General features: G+C 52.6%; 1 protein-coding gene across 4 annotated transcripts in view; it reads left to right on the top strand.

The window, feature by feature from the left end:
• Window positions 1-27,571, top strand: part of ARIH1 (ariadne RBR E3 ubiquitin protein ligase 1) — a 1,069,856-nt gene that overhangs the window by 807,637 nt on the left and 234,648 nt on the right. For 2 of the 4 annotated variants that reach the window (XM_069624621.1, XM_069624619.1), the window contains exon 12: window positions 19,621-19,881. In XM_069624621.1, the coding sequence (XP_069480722.1) occupies window positions 19,621-19,881 (261 nt within the window). Of the gene's footprint in view, window positions 1-19,614; window positions 19,882-27,571 lie in introns of all 4 variants that reach the window. The other 2 variants (XM_069624620.1, XM_069624618.1) reach the window with 1 other exon arrangement.

Genomic DNA, 27,571 nt, shown 5'->3' with positions numbered 1-27,571 from the left:
GTTAAAAAGAAACAGTGTCAAAATCACTATAAAAATACTTGAGAGAGTGAGACAAAAAGCTCACTCTCTCCAGGTTATAAATGAAAAGTCCTGAAGTGCAGCAAAAGAGTTGGGTCTCTAAGGTGGAAGGTAATTGGCACATTTTTGAGAATTCTCGAACACACGGTCATACACCACACCCTACAGAAGTTAGCCCTCAGTGTGGTTCCTGAACAGGTCACATTAGGTTCGCCTGTGAAAGACAGACGTTTTAGACATCATACAGGGTGCTAGGAGCAATGCTACTAGGACCCAGTACAAAAGCAAGTAGGTTTTGCCACTGGGCGGAGTCTAAGGAGGTTGATCCTCTTACTTGCAAGTTGGACGATGTGCTGTCCTTCTCTGCACACCTCACACACTCGAGCGTGCAAATACACATGCCGCATCGATCTGGCGGCCATCGGAGCCTATCGGAACGCAGAGGAGGCTTTGTCATCCTCCAACCCAGTGGTTGAGACATTTGGCGGGCCTCAACAGGCTCTACCCGCCTTTCAAGAAGCCACACTTTGTGTGTGACCTCAACATAGTGTTGAGCGCCTAGGTGCATAAACCCTTTGAGCCAATGGCGTGCGCGGACATCAGGCTAAGTCACCATTATGACAGCCCTCTTGGTGGGTCTTACGTCTGGACCTGGGTAAGCGAAATCCAAGTTCTTGTGGCATTGGAGCCTCCGGCGTTCGTGCCTAAAGTAGTCTCTTCGTTCCTCCTAAAGGAGGAGATGGTGCTACCTACTTTCTTTGGGGACCCTAAGGACGATGCCAGAGGGTCCTGCGCTGTCTAGATGTTAATCGCGCTATAAAATTCTACCTGGACAGAAGCAAGTGCTCCCGCAAATCTAAGACAGTCCCCTTCGGGGGGTGGGGAGGTCAAAGCAAGGATATCAGGCTTCTAAGGCCTCCATGGCAAGGTAGATGGCCTCTGCCATTAAGGAGGCCTATGAGGGGCAACACAAACCGCTTCTGGCAAATATGCATGCCCACGCTATCCGAGCCAAGGCCATGGCAGTCTCGTTCCAGAGGCACATTTTGTGATGTCATCAGCAGGGCGGCCACATGGGCCACTCCTTCGGCCTTCTGCAAGCACTGCTTGGATGCCGGTTACAGTTCAGACGCTGCATTCAGGCAGGCAGTATTAAGGAACTTGTTCTTCTTAAGGAGGGTCACCGTTCGACCCTGTGGCTACATTCAGTTGTAATCACCCATACAGTATGGCACAAAGGGGACGGGGACGTAGGAGTAATTAGAAGTACTCTTCCGTCCCGTCTCCTCCATACTGCATTGGTGTCAACCTTCTTACCCTTTAAATTTAGAGGTGCGCCGGGGTGTAGGGAGCATTCGCTGCCCTGACTCCGCCCTCTGGCGCCACACCTCAGTCCACTTTTCCGCACCAACAGGAACAGGCCGAATTCACAAGCGCGCCTGGGTTTGGCTTCGGCCATGTAATTCCATGCGCGGCTACTTCTTTTTCTTTTTTGCTGTCTTTATCATTCAGGTACTTGGTCCTCAGGCACCAAGCTCCTCCAAGGCACATGCGGACTTTCACAGGGTTCAGCAGGTGGCCATCCTGCAACAGGCTCTTCCCAACTTCAGACTACCACACCCTCTGCCTACATTGTACAGCATGTGGCTCGCTGTCATCGTAAGCGCTGAAGAATAGACTAGCCAGGTGGAGGGAGCTCTTCCAGAAGTTGTGCCCAAAGGACCTCAAGAACTTTGTGAAACACTGACCCAGGCCGAAGGAAGGGCCGCTATTTTCCATCGCACCCAGCAAAGGAGACTCCTTTCCAAGATCCCTCGCATGCGGGAGGGACTTTTCAGGTCCTTGTACCAGCACGTGTACCGAGGCTTCTCCAGCATGGGGTCTGGCATGGATTCACATGCTCATGAATATTCCCCGTCGTCAGGCTGGGAATCCTCGGTAAAGAAAAAATTAGTATCAGTTTCGTGTCTGATCTCTTTCGTAGTAGTAACCAATCACTGATCTCTGCGTCATACTGACCACAGCCAATGACTGCCCTCTACCTAAGCCCCGCCCCTGGCAGCCATCTTCAGATTTTTACCACACGTTCAAGTGTTGGGATCCTCGTGCTATTGCTCTCGAGCGTTAGTGCTATTTTTTCACGTTTTTTCTCCAAAAACTTCTATTTTTCGGTCAAAAGAGCCTCAAGCTCCACCGTTTCTTCATCCGATCAACGGGGACCCGTGTCGGATTCGTCTACGCCCCTCAAGGGTGAAGATTTCGTCGAGCTATGCTTTTGGAGGACTCCAGAAGTTTCTCAGGCCCATCTCAGACATGGCCCAGGAGAAGGCAATCTCGACGCCCGGAAAGCTGTTCAGGGTCTGCCCTGGATGCCAGCTTCAGAATGTCTTTAAGGAGGACGAACACTCCCTTTGTCTTTACTGCCTACATGAGGACAAGACGCACGTGGAGAAGGACTGTGCGTTTTGCGGCAATATGTCGGAGCGGACCATGAAGGACCGCCATCAACGTCTCGCCAACTGGCTGGAAGGGAAGAGCCCGTCAGGCGAGAAGAAGTCCGAGCGGTCTTCTAAGACCTTTGAGGACGCCCCGACGACGGGGGTCCAACACAAGGCCAAGCACCGCGAGTCCGCTAGCACCGGGAGCACCGAACGGTCGGGCTCTAGGGGCGCCAGGCAGGGCGCATCCTCCCCGGCGCCATCAACCACGAGCCAACGCTCTGGTTCGGGTAAGAGGAAGGCCGAGCACCCGGCGTAGCTCCTGGAGAGACCCCGGTCGAGCTCGAAGGCCCCATCGGAGGGGGAGCGAGGCAGTGACCCTCCCCCCAAGGAGAAGGCGGTGAGCGCACCTAAGGTGGTGAAAGCCTTAATCCATCCGGCCAAGGCCTCTATCGAGACAGTCGCGGCGACCCTGGCTCAGCCTGTGGAGGCTACACCAGTGGTGGCGACCTCGGGGCTCAGTCTCCCTGCCACTGCGGAGGGAGTCCTCTTTTATGCCCATCGACAGGACCCCCGTGAAACCTCCGGCGGAGAAGATAAAGGGGGGGGCAGGAGGTCGTCGTGGATTCGGCCTCAACCTCTGAGGAAGAGCTGATTGAAGTCTTAAGCCACGGCGTTGGCGTGGAAGAAGACCAGCCCGTCGGGAGGGACCCCGACGTAGGAGACGACGAGAACGTCGAGGGTGCCGACGGGGCCCCTGACCGCCCGTCGGACTCCCCTCAACCAGTGCCGCAAGACAACTCGGCGGCCATTTTGTTGGCTATACAGTCCTTATGCTCGGAGATAAGGACGAGACTGCCGTTACCACCAGCGGAGGAACCGCTCCCGACGGGGGACCCGGAGCCCTCCCCCTAAGAGAAGGAGGATTCATCCTCCACCTCCTTTTCAGCCATTGCGCCTTGTTCAGCCCTCCTCCCCGTCCACGACTCGTGGGGATGATACGGGGACTGACACGGCCGCGACGGGTACAGACGATGAGGTTTACGAGGATCTGCCGTCGTCACCTCCCACCCGGGCTTCCCCGCCCGACGAGATTGGATCGTTTCACTCCATGATCGCCAGGGCATCCGAGCTTTTCCAGCTCTGCCCGGAAGAGAAGAAGGAAGGTTTCCTTTATCAACGGCGCGAGGCCAAGAGGAAGACTGTCCTCTCTGTACCTCTACTGACGATATTTGGGATGAGGGCCTCGCCCGTCAAGAACCCATCCACGACGCCGGCTAGAAGGGATCGGTACGAGAAGAAGTACCGGGTCCCGGACGCGGCCCCCTTGTGCCTTCGGGCACAGCCGACCCCGGACTCGGTCGTCTCCTCAGCGGCCAGGAAGAAAGCGGGGGGCGCGGCCTCTACGTCGACCTCCCCGCCGGATGGCGAGGGAAAGAAATTAGATACGATGGGACGCAGAGTCATCTCGTCTGCAGCGACGACGATTAAGGCGGCCAACGCCTTGGCTATCGTAGCCCGCTACGACAGGGAGTTGTGGTACAAACTGGCCCCCCTGCTGGACTTCCTACCAGACGACAAGAGGGCGGAAGCCCTAGAGATCTTGCAGGAAGGAGAGGTGGCGTCGGACCACGCCATTACGATTGCGACGGACATCGCTGACACTGGATTTCGCCAGTTGGGCAACGGCGTGTGCCTTAGGTGGCGTGGATGGCTCAAGGCTACCGACTTCCGTCAGGACGTGCAGACCAGAGTCTTGGACATGCCGTTCGACGGAAACAACCTGTTTGGGAAAACAGTGGACGATTCCCATCAAGGCAGACACGGAGACGGCCCGGGCTCTTGGGGTTCTCCAGCAACGGCGGCCGCCCTTTCGGAGCGGCAGAGGCAAACAGGGTGCCTCCAAAGGTTCCGGCGGCGGATTTTCCATCTACCGTCAAGCGGCCCGTTCGTCGTCGCAAGAAGCTTACAGGGGACGAGGCAAGTCAGGCGGACCCCGCCGTCGTCGCCAAGGAGGACAAGGCGGCAAAGCCTCATCGAAGCAGGACTGAACCGGCCGTGGGGTCGGGCCCCCACAGAAGCACCCCAGTGGGAGGCAGGCTGGCGAGCTTCGTCAGCGTGTGGGAGTCCATCTCCACTGACCGTTGGGTGCTGGTCACCCTAGCTCAGGGTCACGTGCTCGAGTTTCTAAATAGGTGCCCGCGCGTGCCCCCTGTGGCCAGGAAAGAACATCACGTCCCTCAACTTCTCTTGGAGGTAAAGGCGATGCTCAAGAAGGGCACCATCGAGCTCGTCCCAAAGAGGCTTCGGGGCTCCGGAGTTTACTCAAGATACTTCCTCGTGAAGAAGAAGACGGGAGGATGGCGTCCCATCCTGGACCTACGACGACTGAACAAATTCATCAAGGCACAGAAGTTCCGGATGGTCACCCTCCACCACGTTCTGGGTCAGCTGGAGGAGGGCGATTTCCTGTCGTCATTGGATTTGGAGGATGCCTACTTCCATATTCCCATCCTAAAGGGACACTGAAAGTTTCTCAGGTTCGTGGGCGTCACTACCAGTTCAGAGCCCTTCCCTTCGGACTGAGGTCGGCACCCAGGGTGTTCACCAAGTGCCTCGCACCGGTGGCGGCGCAGCTGCGCCGAAAGGGGATCCACGTCTACCCCTACCTGGACGACTGGCTCATCCGAGCGAAGACTAAGGAGCTCGCCGTGGAGCACACGGCAAGGACCGTCCAACTTCTCACGGACCTGGGATTCTCCATAAACTACGCCAAGTCCCACCTGGTGCCCGCGCAAGACGCACTGTTTCTGGGAGCGAAGTTCGACAGTGTCGCTTCTGGCCTCTCCGTCGGAGGAAAGGACGAGGGCCATCTTGGGCAAGGTGCAGCGGATGCTGGTTGCGGACGCGGCCAGAGTGAGGTCCATCAAGTCCCTCCTCGGAATGATGTCTTCTTGAATTTACCTCATCCGCCTGTGCAGGCTCCGTATGCCCCCGTTGCAGGAGTTCCTGGACGCGTGCTGGATCCAGACGGGCAGCTTCGAGGAGAGGATCACACTCGACGAGAGTTTCCGACGAGCGATCCGGTGGCGGGGCACCCGTGTGCATCTGACGGTGGGCATGGACTTTCAGACCCCCGGCCACCAGGAGACCGTGACCACGAATGCCTCCCTGGAAGGGTGGGGAGCGCACACCGAAAATCTGCACGCGAGAGGCCTTTGGCTGCCGACAGAGAAGTCCCTCCATAGCGACGTCCTGGAGCTCCGTGCAGTGTTTTGGGCCCTCAGGTCCTTTCTTCCGTCCCTCAAGGGCAAAGTGGTGAGGATCTTCACCGACAACACCACCACCATGTTCTACATCAGGAAACCGGGCGGAACCAGGTCCCCAGCCCTGTCCAAGGAGGCGCAGGACCTGTGGCATTGGGCCGTCGCCCAATGGATGTTTCTGGTGCCGTTTCATCTGGCAGGGATAAAAAACACCATCGCCGACTCACTCAGCAGGGAGCTGCGCTCGTGCCATGAGTGGGAACTACGACAGGATCTAGTGGACTGCCTCTTCCGACGGTGGGGCACACCCCAGATCGATCTGTTCGCGACGGCGACGAACTCCAAGTGCCGGAGGTTCGCCAGCAGGTTTCCCCAGCCGAGGAGCTTGGGTGATGCTTTCTCGTTCCCCTGGGAGGGCCTGTTTCTATACGCGTTCCCTCCATTGCCATTGCTGATCCGGCTCATCAACCAGCTCAAGAGGTCACGGTGCAGGATGATCCTCGTCGCACCTGCGTGGCCGAGGCAGATATGGTTCCCGGACCCTCTGGACTTGTCAGCGTCCCCGTCAATCAAGCTGGCAGTGGACGCGGATCTTCTCTCCAGGGAAGGAGTCGCCATCCTCCATCACGACCCGAAGTCGCTGAACTTGCAGGCCTGGCTCCTGCAGCGTTAGAGTTTGGAGGATACGACATACCGGCCGACTGCAGAGAGGTTCTTGCAAAGGCCAGGGCGTCCTCAACTCTTAAATGCTACGGACACAAATGGAAGAGGTTCTCTGTCTGGTGCCACGCACAGAAGATTAACCCTCTACGGATTACGGCTCCCCAAGTACTGCCGTACCTACTGACGCTGGCCAAAGCTGGACTGGCTCACGATACACCAGAACCACGGGGCGGACGTCTTTGTGGTCTCGTCTGGTGAAAGAGTTTATGAAGGGACTGTTCAGATCGTTCCCGCCGGTGAAGGCTCCGGCCCCGGCGTGGGAGCTCAACATGGTGCTGACCAAGCTCATGGAACTTCCGTTCGAGCCTCTGCACTCGGCTCCGTTGAAGTTCTTGTCGTGGAAAACAGCGTTTCTTGTGACCATCACCTCCGCACGACGGGTGGGAGAGATCCAGGCCCTTTCCTGCAAGGCCCCGTACTTGACTTTTCACGACACGAGGGTAGTGCTGAGGACGCACCCCTCCTTCATGCCCAAGGTGCCGTCGGACTTCCAGCTCAACGAACCCTTGGTGTTGCCTGTTTTCTTTTTGTCGCCGGCTGAAAGGACTTTGCACTCGCTGGATGTGGCTAGAGCGCTGAAGTTCTACGTGGACCGCACGAAGTGTTTTCAGAAGACGTCACAACTCTTTGTGAACTTTGGACCTGTCAATCAGGGGAAGGCTCTCTCTAAGGCTTCCATTTCCAGATGGCTCTCCGGCTGTATCATGTTCTGTCATCGGTTGGCAAACCGACCGCTGCCTGGCCGTCCGAGAGCCCATTCCACCAGAGCGATCGCAGCTACCACGGCGTTCCTATCTGGTGTGCCCTTGCTGGACATCTGCAGGGCTGCTACGTGGAGGTAGACGCACACCTTCACGAAATTCTACTGCGTCGATCGGGATTCCAGGGAGGAGTCCAGGGTCGGCCAAGCAGTGCTGCGCAACCTGTTCGCCTAAGGTGAGCCTGGTGAGGAGGTAAGAATTGCTTAATGTTGAGTTTGATGTAATGCTTAATGTTGAGCCTTTGCCACCTCCCGTCGTTGTGCATGTGTGTACTGCTATGTATTCTTCATGAGCATGTGAATCCATGCCAGACCCCATGCTGGAGAAGGAACAAGTTACTTACCTGTAACTGTTGTTCTCCAGCATGGGTCTGGCATGGATTCACATGCGAACCCTCCCGCCTACCCCTCTGCGCCTCTTCACTTGGTCATACTGCCACTTCACGTGCTACCAAATCTGAAGATGGCTGCCAGAGGCGTGGCTTAGGTAGAGGGCAGTCATTGGCTGTGGTCAGTATGACGCAGAGATCAGTGATTGGTTACTACTACGAAAGACAGATCAGAAACGAAACTGATACTGATTTTTTCTTTACCGAGGATTCCCAGCCTGACGACGGGGAATATTCATGAGCATGTGAATCCATGCCAGACCCATGCTAGAGAACAGTTACAGGTAAGTAACTTGTTCCTTCTGCAGCTACCTGCCTTCGGGCCGAGGGATACTCTGATTCTCCCGGTGGCAGTGTTGAGGGACCGGAGGTTCTTGTACCGGATTGTCATCCAAGTGGATTTGCCCTTGTACCGGCATTATGGCCAAGGGGCTATGCCCTAGTACCGGCAAAACATCCGAGGGGGTGCCTAAATGCAGCTCTACTGACCCCCGGGTTGAGGGTGTCTCGCCTACCGGGCCAAGGCCCAAGGAGCAGGGTAGGCCTTGTGATCCACACGCAAGAGTGCTGGAGTAGGCTGGGCCCAGCGAGCCTGATCAGGGAAGTCCTCCCGACTATGCTAGCGGCACCACAAGCGCCTCCACCGGCACCCCCGGTGCAGCCGCTGCCTCCGGCTCCCCAGCTGGTTCCTCCAGAGATTCTGTACCAGCCTCTGCCGCCTCCTCAGCCTCTGGCCGCAGTCACTATACCCGAGCCTCCAGCTCCAGCTACTCCTCCACCTCTGCAGGATCCTATTGATCCTCTGGACACGGATGAGGAGGATGATCTGGACACGCCATCCTCAGCTAAGGCCTTCCACAAACGTCTTGCTGGCCTGGCGGAGTACCTGGGCCTACCCAAAGCTGAGCAGCCGGCAGAGGGGGTTCTGGCTGAAGTTCTGTCAACGCCCCTCAGCCAAAACAGGGATTCCGCTGCAGACTGATGTAGACCCCCTGGCCAAGAAGGGTTAGCTCAAGCCCCACTCGGTCAGTCGACACCTGGACGCTATGTACCGGCAGCTGGAGGGGGGGGGATACACTCTTGCTCTCAGCCCATCCTCCGCCACACTCCTTGGTGATCGCTGCAGCATCACTATACTCCAAGCCCCTGTTGTCCTCAGCCGCCTCCTCTGTGGCGCTGCTAGGCAAGGAGAAGATCTTGGAGGCGTATCGGAAGAAACTATTCCAACGCGTCCTTGCATCTTCGTACAACCAACCAAAGGTTATGAAGGGAAATTGCAGACATCCTCCCGGAACTCCCTATGCAGAGCCAATCATGTTTGAAGGCAGGGCTTCCTGAGGCCAAACTGGTGGCACAGGACCTCATGGAATCCACCATGGCCCATATTGACACATCTGGCCGTGCCATCTGTATCGCCACAAACATGAGAAGGACAGCCTGGCTCTGGGCCACGAAATTCAACCCGGTCGTCACTGAATGCATTTTAGATCTACCGTTCGACAGGGGCCTGCGGGAGGCACCTCTTCCACTCCACCATGGACGAAGAGCTGGACAAGAAGTAAAACAGCTAACAAACGGCTAAGTCTTTATCCATCTTGACAAAGACCATGTCCAAGTCGTACACCCAGACACAGCAGCGCTCCGCGGGGTTTGGCGGAGATCCAGTCACTCGTAGAGAGCCAGGCATTGGAGGAAGTCCCAGCGTGGCTTGGGCTTTTACTCCAGGATTTTCACCATTCAGAAGAAAAACCAGGCGGGCCTGAGAGATGTGCTGGACTTCTCCACCTTCAACCTCTCCTTACCCCTACAAAAATTCAAGATGGTTACGCCAGCTTTTATAGCGGAGATATTGTGCAAGGGAAAATGGAGGTGCTCCCTGGATCTGAAGGACGCGTACCTACACGTCCTGATTTGGCAGCCCATCGTTCTTTCCTACAGGTCAGGAACGTGGGCTACCATTTTCAATACAAGGGCCTTCCCTTTGGCCTCCATTCGGCTCCCAGGGTCTTCACCAGACTCATGAATACGGTGGCTGCAGGGCCTCTACATCTACCCATACCTCGACGACTGGCTCGTCGAGGCTACTTCTCTGGAAGCGGTTCACCACTCCTCCCATGCCCTGATGAACACACTGCATGATATGGGCGTCTCACTCAATCTTAAGAACTCGCAGCTGCTGCCCACGCAGACTTTGACATTCTTGGGTCTCATCTGGGACATGTGCTCTGAGAAGGTATTTCCGTTGGAGGACAAGATCTCGACCATCAAGAGAGCCGCCACAGAGAGACCGCCAGGGGGCGCAGAGCATGCAAGTCGTGTGAGGCTCGCGCTCCTCCTGCCTCGCGGGGCCTAGTGGGCCTTTTCAATCCCTGGCCGGGATTTTCGCATTGAAACCAGGGAGGACCGGCACCCGGGGCGATCTCCCCCGATCAAGGGCCCGGATTCATCACCGCCCGAGGCCAAAGGGCCAGCCCCCCTGAAGACCGCCAAAGGCGACGAGCTACCAGTGGACTGGCGACGAGCGGGGCCCCACGCGCACACCATCTGGCCGCACTGCCGCCTCCCCATCCTGCGACCGGGATGCGACCCGGACAGTGGGTGGACCCACCCCTACACGCACGGTACACGCCAGGAGACCCGGAGTGGGTGGCGAGGCCCCGGTGCCTGTGGCGAGTGTCGTAGCAGGACAAGTGCTGCCCGTCGAAGGCCCGCAGGGGGCCCGGCGACGGAGGGAGCGACCCCCCCCCCCCCATGTACGAGGGTGCTTGGAAGACGTTGAGCGGAGAGGGAGGCCCCGCCACCCCGCGCACAGCCATGTGAGCCCCCTGCAGAGGACTCGCGGGGACGTCGACATTTTGATTTGCCGATCGCGGGGAAGCCCCGCACTCCAGAACAGAGCCCTCGCCCACGATACAGCCGGGCCCCATGCCTACGCTCCAAGGACTTGAGACTACGACACAAGGCGGACACCGTCCCCTCAAGCCTAACCCGGGGCGAGGCGGCCCAACAAGACACAGCTTCGTGGCCACCCCAGCGGGAGGAGGAATACGGGCCCTGAGCCCCAGCCTCCCTAAGTACATGGAAAGGAGGTGAGGAGACGGAGGGGTGAAGGGGACATTTGAGGAAACTGTGCTTCTCCACCACCCCCCCCCCCCCCGCCCTCCCCTTGGCCTCCCATGGCCCCTTCCTGGGACACAACCCCCCTCCCAAAAACAGGCAGAAAAGGAATGGAGCAGGGCGGCTCAAGCTCTGCCAGCGGTGCCGCCTTCCGCGCCGCCTTCCTCCCTGCCACCACAGCAGAGGCCCCCAAAACGAAGTGGGCCTAAGCCTTAAAACCTGAGGGCCCCGTAGGCCTTCCTCAGCACCAAGTCAAGGCCTACATACTCGACGCCCCGTCTCCCTAGAACCTGACCACCACACGCTGAGAGCACCACGGGCTGGCCTCGTAGAGGCATCGCACCATAGGTCACCAACGAAGAGCGACACCCTGGAGAGGCCCTCGATCACTCGGGCAATCCTTTCCCTCCAACGCTTTCGCCGTCCACGAACAGCTTCAGCCCCGAGAGAGGACCGCAGTGCCACCATGCCTTCAGGCAGCGACCCGCCCCCCACACCATTAACTAAGGAGGACCTCAAGGACATCCTTCAGGAAATTAAGGCCATTCGCACCGACATCCAGGCCTCTATAGTGGACCTCGGGGGAAGAGTGGAAACTTTGGAAGAAAAAATGGAGGGAATGGAAAATAACCACCTCCAACCAGACCTGTGCGACATGAAATATGAGGCGAGATTAACAGACCTTGAAATGAGAGATGAGGACATAACCTTGAAGATGGATGATTTGGAAAATAGGGAGCGCCGAAATAACCTGCGTATAATGGGCGTCACCCAGCAAAGAGGGGAGACAGCGGCCGATGTGGGAAGGAAGGTTCAAGGACTGATCAACCAACTCTTTGCCTTGGAGGGGGGGGGGGAGGGAAGTCCAGCTGGAGAGGGAGCATCGAGGTGGAGGGGGCGGAGGAGGGGCCCCGAGGTCTATAGTGGTGCGCTTCCTTCGGTACAGAGAAAAAATGGAGGTCCTGGAGAAGGCAAAAAGGCTCGAGAGCTTCATCTTTGAAGGGGACACAATTAGGATCTACCAAGATCTCTCGACCCTCACGCTCACCCGCTGGAGGGATTGTCGCCCGCTCACTCAGTGGCTCACCAGCCAGGACATAAGATATAGATGGTCGTTCCCGTTCGCCCTCTTTTGAGCGAGCTGGTGTAGACTACAGGGTGATCAGCGGCAAAGAAGCCACACAAGTCCTCAAGAGCGACTCCTCGGAGGGAGGAAACGAAGGAGGTACACAAATGGTGCTTGATCCCCGGAGGCAACCTGAGGGCCCTTGGTCCACGAAGAAGACAAAGGGCAGGAGAAAATTCAGAAAACCAAACACCCCCACGTCGGAAGCTGGGGAAGACCAGGTGAACAATGACTTTTGATCGGAAAATACAGAGACACCCGTTTTGCAATCCCGGCCGGGGACACAGAGTTCGAGAATCCCGCGAGGTACGGACACTCTCTCACCCTGGTGGCTTGGCCGTTGGCAGGCGTCTTGAACTGGGAAGGGAGGAGGGAGGTAGTTGGAGGCCCGCGGGCCCAGACCGAACCAAGCTCAACGAGGGAACGGGACAATCTCCTCATGACCGGGGGAAAAGATGAATGCAAGGCATAGAACTAATGACACAGAATGAGAGGAAGGGCCGGGCCGAGTCCCTCAGAATAGGCTCCCGCAACGTCAAGGGGCTCAACTCCCCGACAAAGCGCTCACTTCTGGGGAGGGAAATGAAAAATGCGAGAACCGTTATCCTTTTTGTCTAGGAAACTAGAACGGTGAGGGGGGAAGAGAGGGCGATCCCGGGATCCCACGTGGGCCAGACCTTCTGGGCATCCGGCCAGGTTAAGAAGGGGGGTGTCGGAATTATTCTGCATAGAATCATAAACTGACAGAGGTATCCCGATGGGAGCGGGAAGACGGGAGAGCCATGGTAGTGTCAGGCAACTTGCACAACTCGAAAATCACCCTAGCAGCCATATATTGCCCCAACGTAGGGCAGCTGGGATTTATCCAAGATGCCCTTGCGGAGGTGTTGACTAGAGCGGAAGGGCTCCTCGTCATGGGGGGAGGAGGGGAGGATCTCAAAATGTGTGCTGACAGGGAGTTTGACCATAGTGGTGAGGCCATCCCACCGGGTGGCGGGGGGCACGACCTTATGGAGGGCTTCGGGACCTAATGTGGGAGAAGGGTCTGGTGGATATATGGAGAGTGCTCCACCCAACGGAGAGGGGATACACCTTCTACTCAGCCGCCCCCGCCCATTGATTACCTCTTTACGAGACACCAGCACATGAGCAGAATAGAGTCCTCAGAGATCTGCCCAGTCAGCTGGTCAGACCACGACCTCGTCTGGTCTGACATTAGCATCTCGGGCCTAAAACCTAGGAACTCTCTGTGGAGATGTAATGACTTCCTCCTAAGGGATGCGGTCTTCAAAGAGGAGATGATAGAGGTGATTAGAGGATACTTCGAACTAAATGATACTGGAGAAGTTGACCAAGGGATAGTATGGGAGGCGGCGAAAGCAACCTGGAGGGGCAGGCTGATTAGCGAAGGGGCCTCCAAAAAAAGGGAGAGGATGCTTGTGGCTCATACTTAGGTCAGAAATCCTTATACTGGAAAGGTCCAACGGGAAGGGGGAGGAGGAAAGGGCGAGAGACTTGGGCATTCCAAGAGGGAAAAGGCAGGACCTGAGGGAATTAGAGATGGGCAGGATTGTGGCAGGACTCCAACACTTACGCCAAAGATACTACGAAAAAGGAGGTAAGGCAGATGCTATGTTAGCGGCTAAACTCTGTGGCCAACGGGCAGAGAGGTGGGTGTCCAGAGTTGTGTGTGGGGAAGAGGAGGAAACCTCAGAGCCCGAAGGCATAGCTGAGAGCTTTGCCGGCTTCTATGAAACCCTTTATGGGAGCGACGGGGGGGGGGGGCAGAGAAGGAAATGCTTGACGCATACCTTGGTGGGGTCGCCCTCCCCACCCTGCGAGCCGCGGAGGCCCTGGACGCCCCAATAACAGAGGAGGAGGTACTCAAGGCAATATGAGGCCTCAAGCTAGGAAGGGCCCCGGGGGAGGATGGATACACGGCGGGCTTCTACAAGGCATTCTCGGGCCACCTAGCAGGATTCCTGGCAAGATTATTCTCCAACATCGAGGGCACCCCCATCATTTGGTAAAGCATTGATCACCGTGATCCCAAAGGAGGGGGAAGGACCCAGCAGACTGTCGGTCCTACAGACCGATCTCTCTCCTTAATGTAGATGCAAAGCTATTTACCAGGATTATTGCCACGAGGATAGATGGCGACATGCCGGAGCTGATCCACTCGGACCAGGTGGGCTTTATACAGGGAAGGCAGGGGGCGGATACCCTCCGTAAGACCACCCACGTCATGAGGGAGGTGGCACGGAAGGGTGACAACCCGGTTCTGCTGTCCATCGACGCCGAAAAGGCTTTCGACCGGGTGGACTGGGGATTCCTGCACAGGGTTTGGAGAAACTAGGCTTCGGGGTGGGGATTAGACAGGCCATTAAAGCCATGTACATGGCCCCTTCTGCCAGAGTCAGTCAATGGCCAACTGTCACATACTTTCTCCCTACAGAGAGGGACAAGACAGGGCTGTCCCCTCTCCCCACTCCTGTTCGAAATGACATGGAGATTTTGGCGGAAAGCATCAGAGGCTCCCAGATGGTGAGAGGTATAGAAATAGGAGGCCGCACGTTCAAACTGGGCCTTTACGCAGATGACATTTTGCTACACTTGAGGGAACCTACGCGATCGGTCCCGGCCGCCCTGCAGGTCATAGAGCTATTTGGCCGCTTCTCGGGCTTCAGGGTAAATGTTAGCAAGTCCATGGTCTTCCCTTTTGCTCCTGATGCAGAGAGAAACCTAGCCGAATTGATCCCACTGGGCCTCCAGGTCTGCCCCGAGGGTATAAAGTATTTGGGCATCAATATAGTAAGACCAAATGAAGACTTGAGCCAGGCAAACTACCCCCCTCTGTTCGACAAACTCTTCACGGACATGGAGGGCTGGGCGAAGGGACAGATCTCATGGATGGGAAGAATTAATCCTATAAAAATTAACCTTCTACCCATGGTGTTATACGTCTTCCAGATGCTCCCCTTGGAGGCCCCAGAATCCTACCTTAGCGAAGCCAAAAGACAAATAATTAAATTTATATGGGAGAGCCCGAGACCCAGAATAGGATACGAGAACCTCACACTCCCCAAGCATAGAGGGTGCTTAGCCCTCCCAGACCTGCGAACATACCATAGAGCAGCTCAGCTTCGGGCCCTGACCCCACACCTTAAGGAGGACCCCAATAAACAATGGGTTTTTCTTGAAAATTTCTACCTACACGCAGCCACCATGGGGGAATGGATATGGGTCCCCCTGAAAAAACTACCCAAAAGAATCAGGGACCACCCCATCCTTGGAACTATGTGGAAAGCACTTGCAGGAAAGGGAATCAGACAAAAGGTGACCACCTGGCCCTCGCCCCTGAGCCACATCTGGTCCACACCAGTTCTAGAGCAAATCCCAGGCCACGAACACTACCAGCCCTGGTTCGAAGCTGGTCTGGCCAGAGTCGGTCAGCTGATGCGGGAGGACTCCTTCATTCCTATACAGGAACTTGAGGAGGACTTGGGGATTGGCACCCTCTCCCTGCTCTTATACCTACGTCTCAAGGGTGTCCTAATGAAACCCAAACTAAAGCCCTGCATACAAAGAAAGCTCACCCCGGTCGAAAAAATCCTAGGCTCTCACGTAGAAATGAAAGGACTCCTCTACGGAGCCCTTATGATTCCCCGGGAGGGAACGACCAAAAGCCTCAGAAGGAAATGGGAGAGGGACCTGGGTTGTGGAGTGGGGGGCGGGCTATGGGGGCGTATTTGCAGCAGGGCGTTTAAGACATCCATCTCCTGCCAATATAAAACACATGCTGTCAAACTCCTTCATAGATGGCAGTACGGCCTGATCACCCTCTCGGATTTTCCTGGACATTGACCCAGAGTGCTGGCACGGATGTGGGGAAAAAGCCGACTACTGGCATATGTGGTGGTCGTGCACGAAGGTTCAAGCCTTCTGGTCTGAGGTCCTGAGCTGGTATGGGGAGGCGGGAGAGGGGGTTTACCCACAAGATCCAATCCTGATGATGTTTGGCCTTCAGCTGAGGGATGAGCGTTGGGAGAAACTTCCTGACCTGACGCACTCGTTACTCCTGGCAGCTCGGGCTAGAACCTGGAAAAGGACCAGCCTTCCCACGAAAAGTGAGTGGGTAGCGGTGGCTAAGGATATCTACTTCATGGAAAGACTCACAGCGGCTATGCAGGGCTCGAGCGCCCAGATAAAGATGGACTGGCTACAATTTATGGAGGCTTTCGGCCACACAGAGGAAACGCCCTGAGAATCACAGGGTCTCATGCCTTAGTTTTGGAGGAGTCGGTTTAACCACGGACGGCCATTAGCCCGGTCGGAGTTGTTCTAGGAGAAGAGTTTCGGACGTTCCGTCCCGTGCCTTGAACTATGGGGTTGAGGGGAACGGGGGGGGGGGGAATTTCAAGGGATGTATGGTTGGATTGTAAAGTTATGATGGGAATTTGCCCAAAAGTTGACACGCTGTAGAAGCCTCTTGTTACCATTAAATGCCAAGAAAATTTGACTTAAAAAAAGAGGGCCGCCACCCACTTCCTCAACAGAGCGGTGACCTCAGCATGGTGGTACCAGCATCTCCTGGGTCTCTTGACGGCGGTCCTATTAGCCGTTCCACAAACAAGACTGAGGAGGATTCAGCTGCACTTCGCGGCCTCATGGAATCAGGAGCAGGGCTCACAATCCGAGATGATCAACGTTCCTCCATCTCTCCACCCGGACCTAACCTGGTGGTCCAGGGACTGCAACCCGCGGACGGGCAGGCCCTTTTGGCTTTGGCCACCCACCCCGTAGGCCACCATCACTCAAACTACTCGCTCTAGGGCTGGGGTGCCAACCTGGACGATCTCTCGGTCCACGGCACCTGGACTCGACAGGAGCAAGAATACCACAGCAGTTGGTTAGAGCTAAATGCCATCTGGCTAGCGCTCGGAGCATTCCTCCCAATTCTCAGGGGAAAGTTTGTCCTCATCCAGACAGACAACTTGACCAGCATGTACTACGTCAACAAGCCGCCAGGCACCAGATCCCCTTGCTCTGTGCAGACTGCCAATCAGCATGTGGTAATGGGCCTTGGAAAACGACATCTACCTCGCGGCAGCCCACCTCCCGGGGTAATCCAACCTGGAGGAGGACAGGCTCAGCAGGTTTGGAGCAGACAATTAGGAGTGGCAGCTAAACGACCTTGTTATTCAGGAGATCTTCAACAGGTGTGGTCATCCCCAGGTGGATCTCTTTGCCACCTGGCACAACAAGAAGGGTCCTCAGTTCGCCTCCTGGCAGGGACATGGTCCGCGTCCCTGAGCGATGCATTTCGGCTTTAGTGGAACGGTATGACGGCTTACGCCTTCCCGCCCACTCCACTGATTCAAAGTAGTTTGCAAGATCAAGGAGTCTCGCCAACTCAACATCATTCTAATAGCTCCATGGTGGCCGGCCATGCCATGGCTGTCCGAGCTGCTCAGCCACTTGGAGATGCCTCCGATTCACTTCTCAACGGGCCCAGCACATCTTCTGGGTCAGCAGGGGGCAGGGTCATCCACCCTGCGCCTCAGAAACTAGCCCTCACAGCATGGTGCCTGAGCAGATAACGCTGCAGCACCTCGGCCTCTCCCAGGCTAATCTGGAAATCATACATGGCGCAAGGAGCAATGCCACCAGGGCCCAATATAAAAGCAAATGGACCAGGTTCTGCCACTGAGCAGACCTAAGGAAATCGACCCTCTGGCATGTACTTTAGACGATGTGCTTTCTCAGCGCACCTTGCCCACCTGACACCTGCCGTACATGTCTTGCAGCTATCAGGGCTTACAGGAACTCAGAGGAGGGGGAATCTACTCTTCCTCCAGTCCCATCATCGAGAAACATTTGACAGGGCTCGCAAGGCTCTATCCGCCCATTAATAGGCTGCACCCCTTGTGGGACCTTAACATAGTCTTTGGTGCCCTGGCACACAAACCGTTTGAACCAATGGCATCCGCGGCCATCAGGCTAGTCACCATCGAGACTGCTTTACTGGTTGGCCTCACCTCGGCTCGTAGAGTCGGCGATATCCAGGCGCTGGTCGCCTCGGAACCATATACTACCTTTCACAGGGACAAAGTCGTCCTGCGGACACACCCAGCATTTCTGCCCACGGTGCGGTCTGCTTTCCACTTGAGCAAGGAAATAGTCCTTCCTACGTTTTTTGCCGATCCGAAGGACGATGCACAGAGTGCTGCACTGCCTGGATGTCAGGCGGACCCTGAAGTTCTACTTGGACAGGACCAAGGGCTTCCGCAAATCGGAGGCCCTGTTTGTCACCTTCAGCGGCTCAAGACCAGGCTATCGGGCCTCCAAAGCCTCCATATCCCGCTAGATGGTCTCGGCCATCAAAGAAGCATACGAGAGCCAGCACAAGCCTCTGCCGCCCAACATGCATGCCCACGCAGTCGGGGCCAAGGAAACGGCCATTGCATTCCACCGCCATGTAACTTGGCAAGTCATAAGCAGGGCTGCCACTTGGGCCACTCCCTCTGCTTTCTGCAAGCATTATTATTTGGATGCTGGCTCTAGATCTGACGCAGCTTTCAGACAGGCGGTTCTCGGGAACCTATTTCCTTAAGGAGGGTCTCCTCTCCACCCATTGGCTACATTCAGTTGTAATCGCCCATGCAATATGGAGGAAAGGGTATGGGAGGTAAGAGTAATTAGAAGTTACTCACCATAGTGACTGATGTACTCTTAGTCCATAGTCCCCTTTCCTCCATACATCCCACCAACCTCCCCCCTAATAATACTGGTGTCATTAGGCAATGTTAATATTGTCGACACGTGAATGAGGAATGGTGCCGTGGGTGGACTCTGGAGAGGATGCCTCTAAATTTAAAGGGGAAGAACCTTTTTTCTGGTGAAAAAGGTTGTCCTTCCGTCCCTAGCGAGGGACGCCCATACCGTATGGAGGAAAGGAGACTAAACTAGGAGTATGTTAATCACTACGGTGATTAACTTATAATTGTTTGTAAATGTTTACAAATGTAAGAATTGGCTAAACAAATACAATAGGGACCCTCCATTTAAAACATATTATAGTAATGGACTAGGTTAAGGTTTGTTATGTGAAAGATAGTTGTGCCAGATGTCTTGGCTCCTTGTTCAACAGAATTGCATCCTGACCACTGTATGATTCACCTGCTTTTAGCTAACACTAGTCACATCTTTATTTTGATCCATGCACTACATTTGAACCCTGCTAATTCAGTGCTGTTGTCTACCACATCCCTTCTAAGAGCTGGCCTTAATTGCCCAACCAGAGCTACCCATATAGGTGAGATGAGGAATGGTTCATATTGCCCATTTAGATAGATTTAGGAAGTTAAGCCCACATTGTTTTAAGTGCTAATAAGAGGATATAGTTTAAAATCATTTTTAATGTCCACAATTTGATGTCTTTAGTCACCTTGGCTTCTAAAATTGGTTTTCAGTGAACTTGTGATTTTAAAAAAAAAATGAAGAATTCGCATAGCTGCAAAAACTCATACACAGGAAATTAGGATAGGACAATTATCCCATGTGTTTTAATTGAAATTCCTTCTTTGGAGAAAAAAATGGGGATTCTTGCATGGAGCTCCTGGCCAACTCTTTGCATGAAGATGTTCTACTGCATCGTCATTTGAGTTGCCACTGATGGGCTTTGCACACAAACATAATTACTATTTGCACAACAATTTGTCTGTTTTCAATCTCTATTCAAGGTTGTCACTTTATTTTTTGTCTTTCATGTGTACTGACACAGCGATCCAGAGCAGCCTTGCAGAGGTACCTGTTCTACTGCAACCGATACATGAACCATATGCAGAGCTTGCGTTTCGAGCACAAACTCTATGCACAGGTGAAGCAAAAGATGGAAGAAATGCAGCAGCACAACATGTCCTGGATTGAGGTGCAGTTTTTGAAGAAAGCAGTAGATGTCCTCTGCCAGTGTCGTGCAACGCTGATGTACACATACGTCTTTGCCTTCTACCTCAAAAAAAATAATCAGTCTATTATCTTTGAGGTAAGGAAAATCTTGCTGCTTTGAGGGAAGTGAATTGAGGCAGTTGTACAGATGGCAGGACCGATTGATGTCTAAAGTGTGGCGCATGACCGCTTTCAAGTTTGTAACATGGCCATTCCTGTTAACATTTATGGCTTCCACAGCCCAAACAAAGAGTAATAACAATCCTGTCCCCTTTCTTCCATACTTGTATAATATTCCCAGAGAATAAAGCAAAACCAGCACTCTAGAACTTTAAAAAGTGATATGATGCTGTTCATGAGCTTGCACAGGAGGCTACCTTACGTGTGCTCCTTGTCCGAAGTGCCAGGCCTTTGTCCACAGATGGTTTGGGTTTTAAGCATCGAGCTAGCAGATAACTTCATTTTACATGCTGTGAAATTGCATCATTTATTAATTCGCCTCTTGTACTGAGCACCCAGGAGGGTTTGTTCTCTGCATCATGTAACAGTATTTGTGGGAGTCTGAATTTCTCTGCTTGCTGAGTTTGGTACTAGAACATATTTGACCTAACTGTGCCAACTGTGATATATGCTTCTAGGTCCACTTTCCCAAGATCTGTTGTGTGGACTTTTTTTTTCTTTTTTTTTTTTTACTTGCAGTCTTGGAGGGAATTAAGAATTTGGAGGCAGTGCAGTAAATCCCTTTAGTCCTGCAGGTACCTTGCCAGGGTGACAAGTTTCCAACATCTCACCACACTTGGAGGTAGATCTTGGAATATGTTAGGAAAGATTTTATTTTTGCTGCTGTTGCGAAGGTTTTCTCTTTTTAGCAACATTCCCTCCAATTCTATGGACCCCCACAACATGTTGCTTTTGTTATTTAACATTGGCATGACTTATTACAGTGAAGTTAAGCCTTCAGCTTCACCCCACTGCACTTTTTCTCATTGTTTTGGGGAAACTGAGCAGTCCTTAAGGCTGTCAGTACTGGCTAACTGTTTCTCTTTTCTTGATACATAACTATTTTTGGGGTAACTATTTATCATTTTACAATGCACGGCAATAGAGATTCATTTTGTATGACGCTAAACTACACTCAAAGGGATAGTTTGGTTACTTTTGGATGTGCCTAAATACAAGCTGATGGCAGCAGTTGCATTTTGACTATTTTTGCAATACTTTTCTTTAACCGTACCGCGTTCGGCTAATAATTGTGGCTACTGTCCTAACATGGCCGTGCCATAAGGTTTTTGCTTGTTCTTTTGGCCATCTTGTCCTGTGGCCGCCTTCCTGCCCTGCCAGGTAAATCCTTTTATCGTCAAACATTGCCCAGGAAAGCCTTGGTTTTCCCGGGCTAGTGCCGGGCCAGGTGTGTGAAATCCCAGGAAGTGGGCTGGGACTGTCTGGTCCCAATCCACAAACTGGTTTCTGTATGTCCAGGCAGTATGCATGAGTTTCACCCATCATTGGTCCTGATTGGGTCACTCCTGGGGTGATTGGGGGTAGATCTTGATTTGGGTGAGCAGAGTTTCTCACCCAGTTTCTGGATAAGAGTCCTGCAGCCATGCCTCAGATCCTGGAGATATCCTGCAAGGAGCCCAGTATCCTGCCCATCTGTGAAGACAGTGGACCCATCCTAAGGCCTGGTGACCAACTTGTGCTGCAGTACATGTTGTGCCCTGTCTGGCTGGTGATATTCAGAAGTTCCTCAATGGAGCTTTGACCCTTGGAGTGTTGGGATCAACCATTTGTCGCAGTGTCTTGCAAAGAAGAGCCGTTGGAAGTGCCCCTGGACCACATAGTGGCTGACCAGCTCCAACTTTGGGCTGCCACGCTGCCGACGTCTCTGAAATGTCAGAGTCCCAGCATCCCAGGGACCTGAGATACCAGGCAGACTGACGCAACAACTGTCCCCTCCTGTCGTGGTGCAACGGTGACCATTGCCAGAAACTGCTTTCCCGCATCCAGTGCTTAGAGGAAGCCTACACCAGAGTGAGCTGTATTCTTCGACTGGAACATGTTGCTTCAGCATCTATGGCTGACCAGGGATTCACTGGAATCTGCAACCCCTGGGCACTGAGCTCTGGAAGAAACGGTGTGAAGCACGATCTCGGATGACCCTCTGAAGACCTGCCAAGTCCCAAGAGAAACCAGATAATTGGGGGGGGGGGGGTGGGGAGGCAGGGTACTTACCAACGTTGACAATAGTTTAGCTTTGCCATTGCTTGTTTGTGCAAGCACTCCGAAATCTGGGGGCAGTTGATTCACTAGAATAGATACTCTGGAGCTGTGTTCCCATTCACAAGACCCTCCGCCTAACTTTTTCCTGTTTTCCAAAACTTCTTGGAACTCTGTGGACTTTCAGGGCTCAAGGCCCCAGTCAATTTAGGGTTGGACATCCAAAGTTAAGGTTGTTACTCTTGTGGACTGCAATTACAAATGTAACCGTACCTTTCCTTTCTGAATCGTGAGGTTGGGGTATTGTGGTTTGATTGCACCAAGTACTGGGACTGTATATACATGTATTTTATTATTTTGTGTCGTTTTAGGGCTGCCGGAGGCACGGAAACTGCTCTCCTGAACAACTGTGAAGACCTACTCTCTAACCTGGACTCTAATACTCCCTCTGTGCAAAACATCCTCAGTCTCTCTTCTCCTTTGGACAAAGTCAGCCACTCCATCCTCAGTCTCCATGATATCTCAGGCATCACAGACTGGGCACTGGCGTGGCTGCCCTCCTTCCTTTCAAACAGACCTTCCCAAGTGCAAATGGGCCCTTGTCTCTCCTACCTCACTCCCGACCTTTGGCATCCCTCTGCGCTCTATTCTATCACCTTGGTTGTTCAACATCTACCTGGCCCATCTGATCTCCCTTTTCTCCCCTCATGTTCAGTGTTGCGCAGATGACGCACAGCTCTTTCAAACTGCCTTCCTCTACCTCGCCCCCTCACTCAAACCTGACTGCTATTCAGGGATGGTGCTCTGCTAGTAATCTCTACCTTAATTCCAGTAAGACGGAGATCCTTCTCATTGGGACGCCTAAGCCTTGTTTCACCCACTACCCACTCTGGCCCGACTCCCTGGGACCTCTCCCCACACCCACTTGTGAGGCAAACCTTGGGATCATCTTTAACTACTCCCTCTTTCTCTTCATACATCATGGAACTTTGCCGCAAAGTCCACCTTTCAGTTGCTGCTCCTCAGGGGCATTCTACCTTTCCTCACCTTCCCCCAGAAGCTCAATGTCTACAGAGCCCTGGTTCTCTCTAAGTTAGACTACTGTAACAGCCTCTTCCTCAACCTGCCGCTTTCCTCCCTTCACCCCTTCAGCTACTCCAGAATAGGACTGCGAGACTTATCCTTGGCCTCAATCCCAGGAACTGCATCTCCCCAGCCCTAAAATGAATTCTCCACTGGCTCCCAGTGACCGCAAGAGTCAAATTGACGACCATTTACATAATCTACAAGACTGTCTGGGGCCTGGGACCTCTTTACATCCAGCTGTCCCTCCCTAAATACCTCACGGACAGAGTCCTTCAGTCTTCTGGCTCCAACTCTGCAGGTCAAATGCTTCTCCAAGCAGAGAGTGGGAGGTAGATCCCGTTCCTCGGCTGGCTCCTCTCTTTGCAACAGGCTCCCCTTACCCCCTCTCAGACTTTAGCCAAATATTATTTCTAATGCTTGTTAATCTGCTTAGAATCACATGCTGTGCATATGGTCCGACATCCAGTGGTAACCGCAGAGTATTGCATCTTATCTTTCAAGGATCGAAAAGGGATGTCGGCATAGGCATGTCTGTAACACTATCACTACCATGACATGTAGTGTACCCAAAATCCCTCATCCGCTAAGGTCCCTCAGATTGGTTATTTCGACCCAGATTATTGGTCACTCTAATGCAGAGCTCTTGCATAGAGATAGCAATATTGTCACTATTATCGACTTTGACGTTCTTCCCGTTAAGGTACTTCGACTGTTGAATCCTGTGAAACAACGCCGAAAACTGCTGCAGACTTTCAACACCTGTTGATCCTTGCCAGCACTTGCCCTCGGGCTCCCTTACCCGAATTAGCCCAACTTTGTCCTCTGTCTGCCGCACTCGCCCTCACTCCCTTTACCCTGGCATTTGCTGCCTGGGCCTGCCCAGCACTTGGCTGCCCCACCCTTGGGGGGGGGGGGTACCCCACTCCTGCACTTCTCCCTCTACCTACTCCCTTTGCACTTACTACCTGGTCATGCACTTGCACAGTAGGTTTGTTACAAGGCCATTATAACTGTTTTTGTTCTACTTTTTGTACCCCAAGTCCTCCCCTCCCCCCTTCTTGTCTTGTGGCGCCTGGAAACAGCTGGATATGGTGCCGTATAAGTGTCCAATTAGTAAGATATTACTAGGTGCTGGTAGTCATTTTTTGTTTGCTTGGCCATAAATCTAGTGTTTTTAGAACTACTTGTCTAATTGTAATCCTTCATTAGTTACCTTGTGGGCTCATTGTGGACCCTTGACCATGCTCACCCCTTCCTGAGACTTAACTTTGACCCCTCTCAATGCCACCTTGATTGGTTTAGCTACAGCTCTGAGTTGACACTCTTCACAAACTAGGCTGTCCTACTATACATCTGTCCACCAGGCCAGAGTATAGAAATCCAGTCCAACAGCTGCTTTCGCTCCATATACATCAATGGTATGCTCAACATTTTCTGTTTTTACATTTTTTGGACTTTTTGAGGCTGTGCAGTATTTACTGCACTGTAATTGCTAGGCTAATGTATTTTGGGTGCACTGATGTGTTCCTATGGCTATCAGTGCAGGAGAACTCTTATCCGTTGTTAAATTATCTGTTTATTTTTCCCTGTTAGGCAAAGTTTGTATGCAGTACCCTTTGGGACCACTACACACAAGTAGGACTAAAGTTGTAAGCAAAACCAACCTTTGGTAGAAGTCTGTACTGCAGTTTTTGGTAGCAGAGCTGAGCAGCCAGGCTTATCTCAAGAGGGGGATGTGAGCAGTAATGTTACACAGAGATCTACAATTACAGGTGTTCAAATCAACTCTTGTACTCAAGGTTTCTTTGTTAAATACTTATTAATTTAACAGTCACTTATAAAACATTCATAAGGAGGCAATATAATCGCACACAAATATACTTCAGTACTGTGCACTCTTAAGTTTCTGAGGCATTCAGAATACTTTGAAGGAGGAGCAAAAAGGCATAGGTTATCAGAACATAGAATACAATTATTTCTTAGGCAGTGCAGATATTCTAAGTTCACCAGAAGAGTCAATTCAATAGGCTAGGCCAAAGTCAATGGGCTAAAGTTAAAGTCTTGGATAGGATAAAGTAGTTCTGGTAAGTAAACGGAAAAGTCTCTGCCAAAGTTCTCAGAAGTAGTTTGTAAGAAAAATCATATGTTGGGTCACAGGCTGATTAGGCCTGCGAGTTGCAAAAAGTTTCAAGCCCTTTCACCGCGGGAGGCAAGTACTATGTCTAATTTCACAGTACCTTACAAATGAAGAAAAAGACTTCTGTTCCTGGCAGTTCTTGCAGATCAAGCTGTTCCTGGGCCTCAGTCGCAGGGACAAGAGGGGGGGGACGTTGGGGGACTCCTGCACTGCACTGGGACAGTCAAAGGCTGGCACTTGACAAACTTAGATTTCGGTTCCTGTGAGTAAAGCACACAAACTGGTGTCCCTCTCCCTGGTTATACGGTTTCCTGCAGCGCTCTGAGGAAATTCAACCAGCTCAGAGATAAGGTGTCCAGGTGGCTTACTGTCGAGTTCATTGGTCCCACCAACTCAAAGGGAGAAGTTGTCCTTGAAGGGGCTTCTCTGTCGAGGTGAACTTGGTTACTTCGGACCTGTAGCAGGGCTTCACCAGGCAAACCAGCGTTCCAGGAGTTGCAGCAGCCGTCCTCTTCAAGCTCCTATTCGGTTCTTTCGTTCCAGTGGTCGACTCTGCTTCCCAAGCCAAGAGACTCGCCTTTTATTCAGTTCTCTCCCATTCATTCCAGCCTAGCTGTCACTCACCCAGCAGGGTGGCTGTCCTTGCTGGACAGTCAGCCGGCCAATCACTGCAGAGTGCAGTTGGGTCTCCTAGGAGACTAAGCACAGGGAGTTTCAGGCACCTCCCTCACTTTTCATTCCTGAAGCCCGCCAAAGGCGAATGAACAAAGGAACCAAACCTGGTTTGGCGCGCAGAGCAAAACTCTAGAAGGACCTTTCCACAAAGAAATGGTGAAAAAAGACCAGCACCTGTTTTTACAGAGGGGTCTCAGACGCCATCTTGAAAAACATGGCTCGCGCGATTTAACACTACACGTGTTTTCGCGGTCGGTAAAAATCATGGTAGTTCGTTGTAAAACCACTGCCACCAGCCATTTCGAGTGAAAAGGGTAGCATTTGACTACTACATGAGTATCTAGACACGGGGGATACTAAGTAACCCCTCCAGCTCTCTATTGTAAGATAGGGTGTGCTGGGTCTAGGAATTTAAAGAGACTAGTAAAGTCAATCTCACTTTACTTACTCTGGGAAACGGTAGTTTATCCCAGAGAAGGTAGTGAACCTTGGGAAAGCCTGAAAAGGGTTTCCCTGTGCCACTGCACTGAGGGTGCTGTGTGACACAAATGAAAAGATGCCTATGGAGTTGGTTAGACTCCATAATCAAATAAACACAAAACAATTAGAATTAAAGTTCAAAGTCATAAAGTTTAGCAAAAGAGCTGAATGGCTCCATGGTAGAGGGAATTGGCAAATTATTGAGAATTCTCCCTAACATTCCCTGCACTTCACATTTTGAAGTATTTTAGAGCCACTTTGTGTCCCTGTTGCATTGTTTGTAACTTTTGATTACTATCGTGTCCAGGATGGGTTGGTGGCAGCAGATACTTATCTACCTACCGTTTGCATTTTTTGTATTGTATTTTTGCATTTTATTGCTTAATGTCATAGTGCCATATACTCTGACAAGGTCATGCCACAGGATTGTTGCCTATTTTTTGGCAATCTTGTTTTGGCCTTCCTGCTCTCAGCCAGTCTTGCCAAATATAGTAAGCACTTTCATTTGGAAAGCTCCAGCTTTCCGCGGCAAAGCCACAGTGTGTATTTGTGGCTACGTGTGGAGAACTGGGACTGTCTGCTTTTTTTCTTTTTTTTCCCCCACCATAGTGCTCGGCTGCTTAAAGCAGCTCGTAACGTTGCTACTTGATCTGGACTATAATCTTAAATTTCTTTGTTACTCCACCTTTTACAGATGCTGCTTTGAACATCTCAACGGAAGCCGTCGCCAGCGGAAAATATTGTCAAAACTGACTACCTCCTGCGGCCTGTACCAGGCTTTTGTGTTACAATAGGGAGAGTGAGGTTTCAATATTCTTACATTTTAATTGGAGAATGCCTTTTCCTACTTTCTTTAACACTTGTCAAGCTGCCTCAATATTCTTATGCCATCTTGGTAAGGACTCAATTTAAATGTCCATCCTGTAACCAGACGTTCCCATGGAAAGACACCCATCAGGTCTGATAATGTTGGGGAGATTTTTTTTTTTTTACTTTAACCCTTCTCCTAATGAGATCCACACCACTTTTTGCTGAACTTCTGGACCTTTTTCTTTCAATCCAGAATGAGTGAAGCCTTTTTCCACTCAGTCTTGTGAGCTGTCTTTTGGAACTCTATATTCTACCTGTACCATGGAGTCTGACTGCTCCAAAGATCTTAAAGGCATCTGTATTTTACTACTGGAGCACACAG

The sequence above is a fragment of the Ambystoma mexicanum genome, chromosome 11 (genome assembly GCF_040938575.1).
Source record: "Ambystoma mexicanum isolate Mex_15411 chromosome 11, UKY_AmexF1_1, whole genome shotgun sequence".
In the NCBI taxonomy this organism is placed as follows: domain Eukaryota; kingdom Metazoa; phylum Chordata; class Amphibia; order Caudata; family Ambystomatidae; genus Ambystoma; species Ambystoma mexicanum.
Note: the sequence above shows the minus strand (reverse complement) of the source record. Positions and strands in the feature narration are given on the sequence as shown.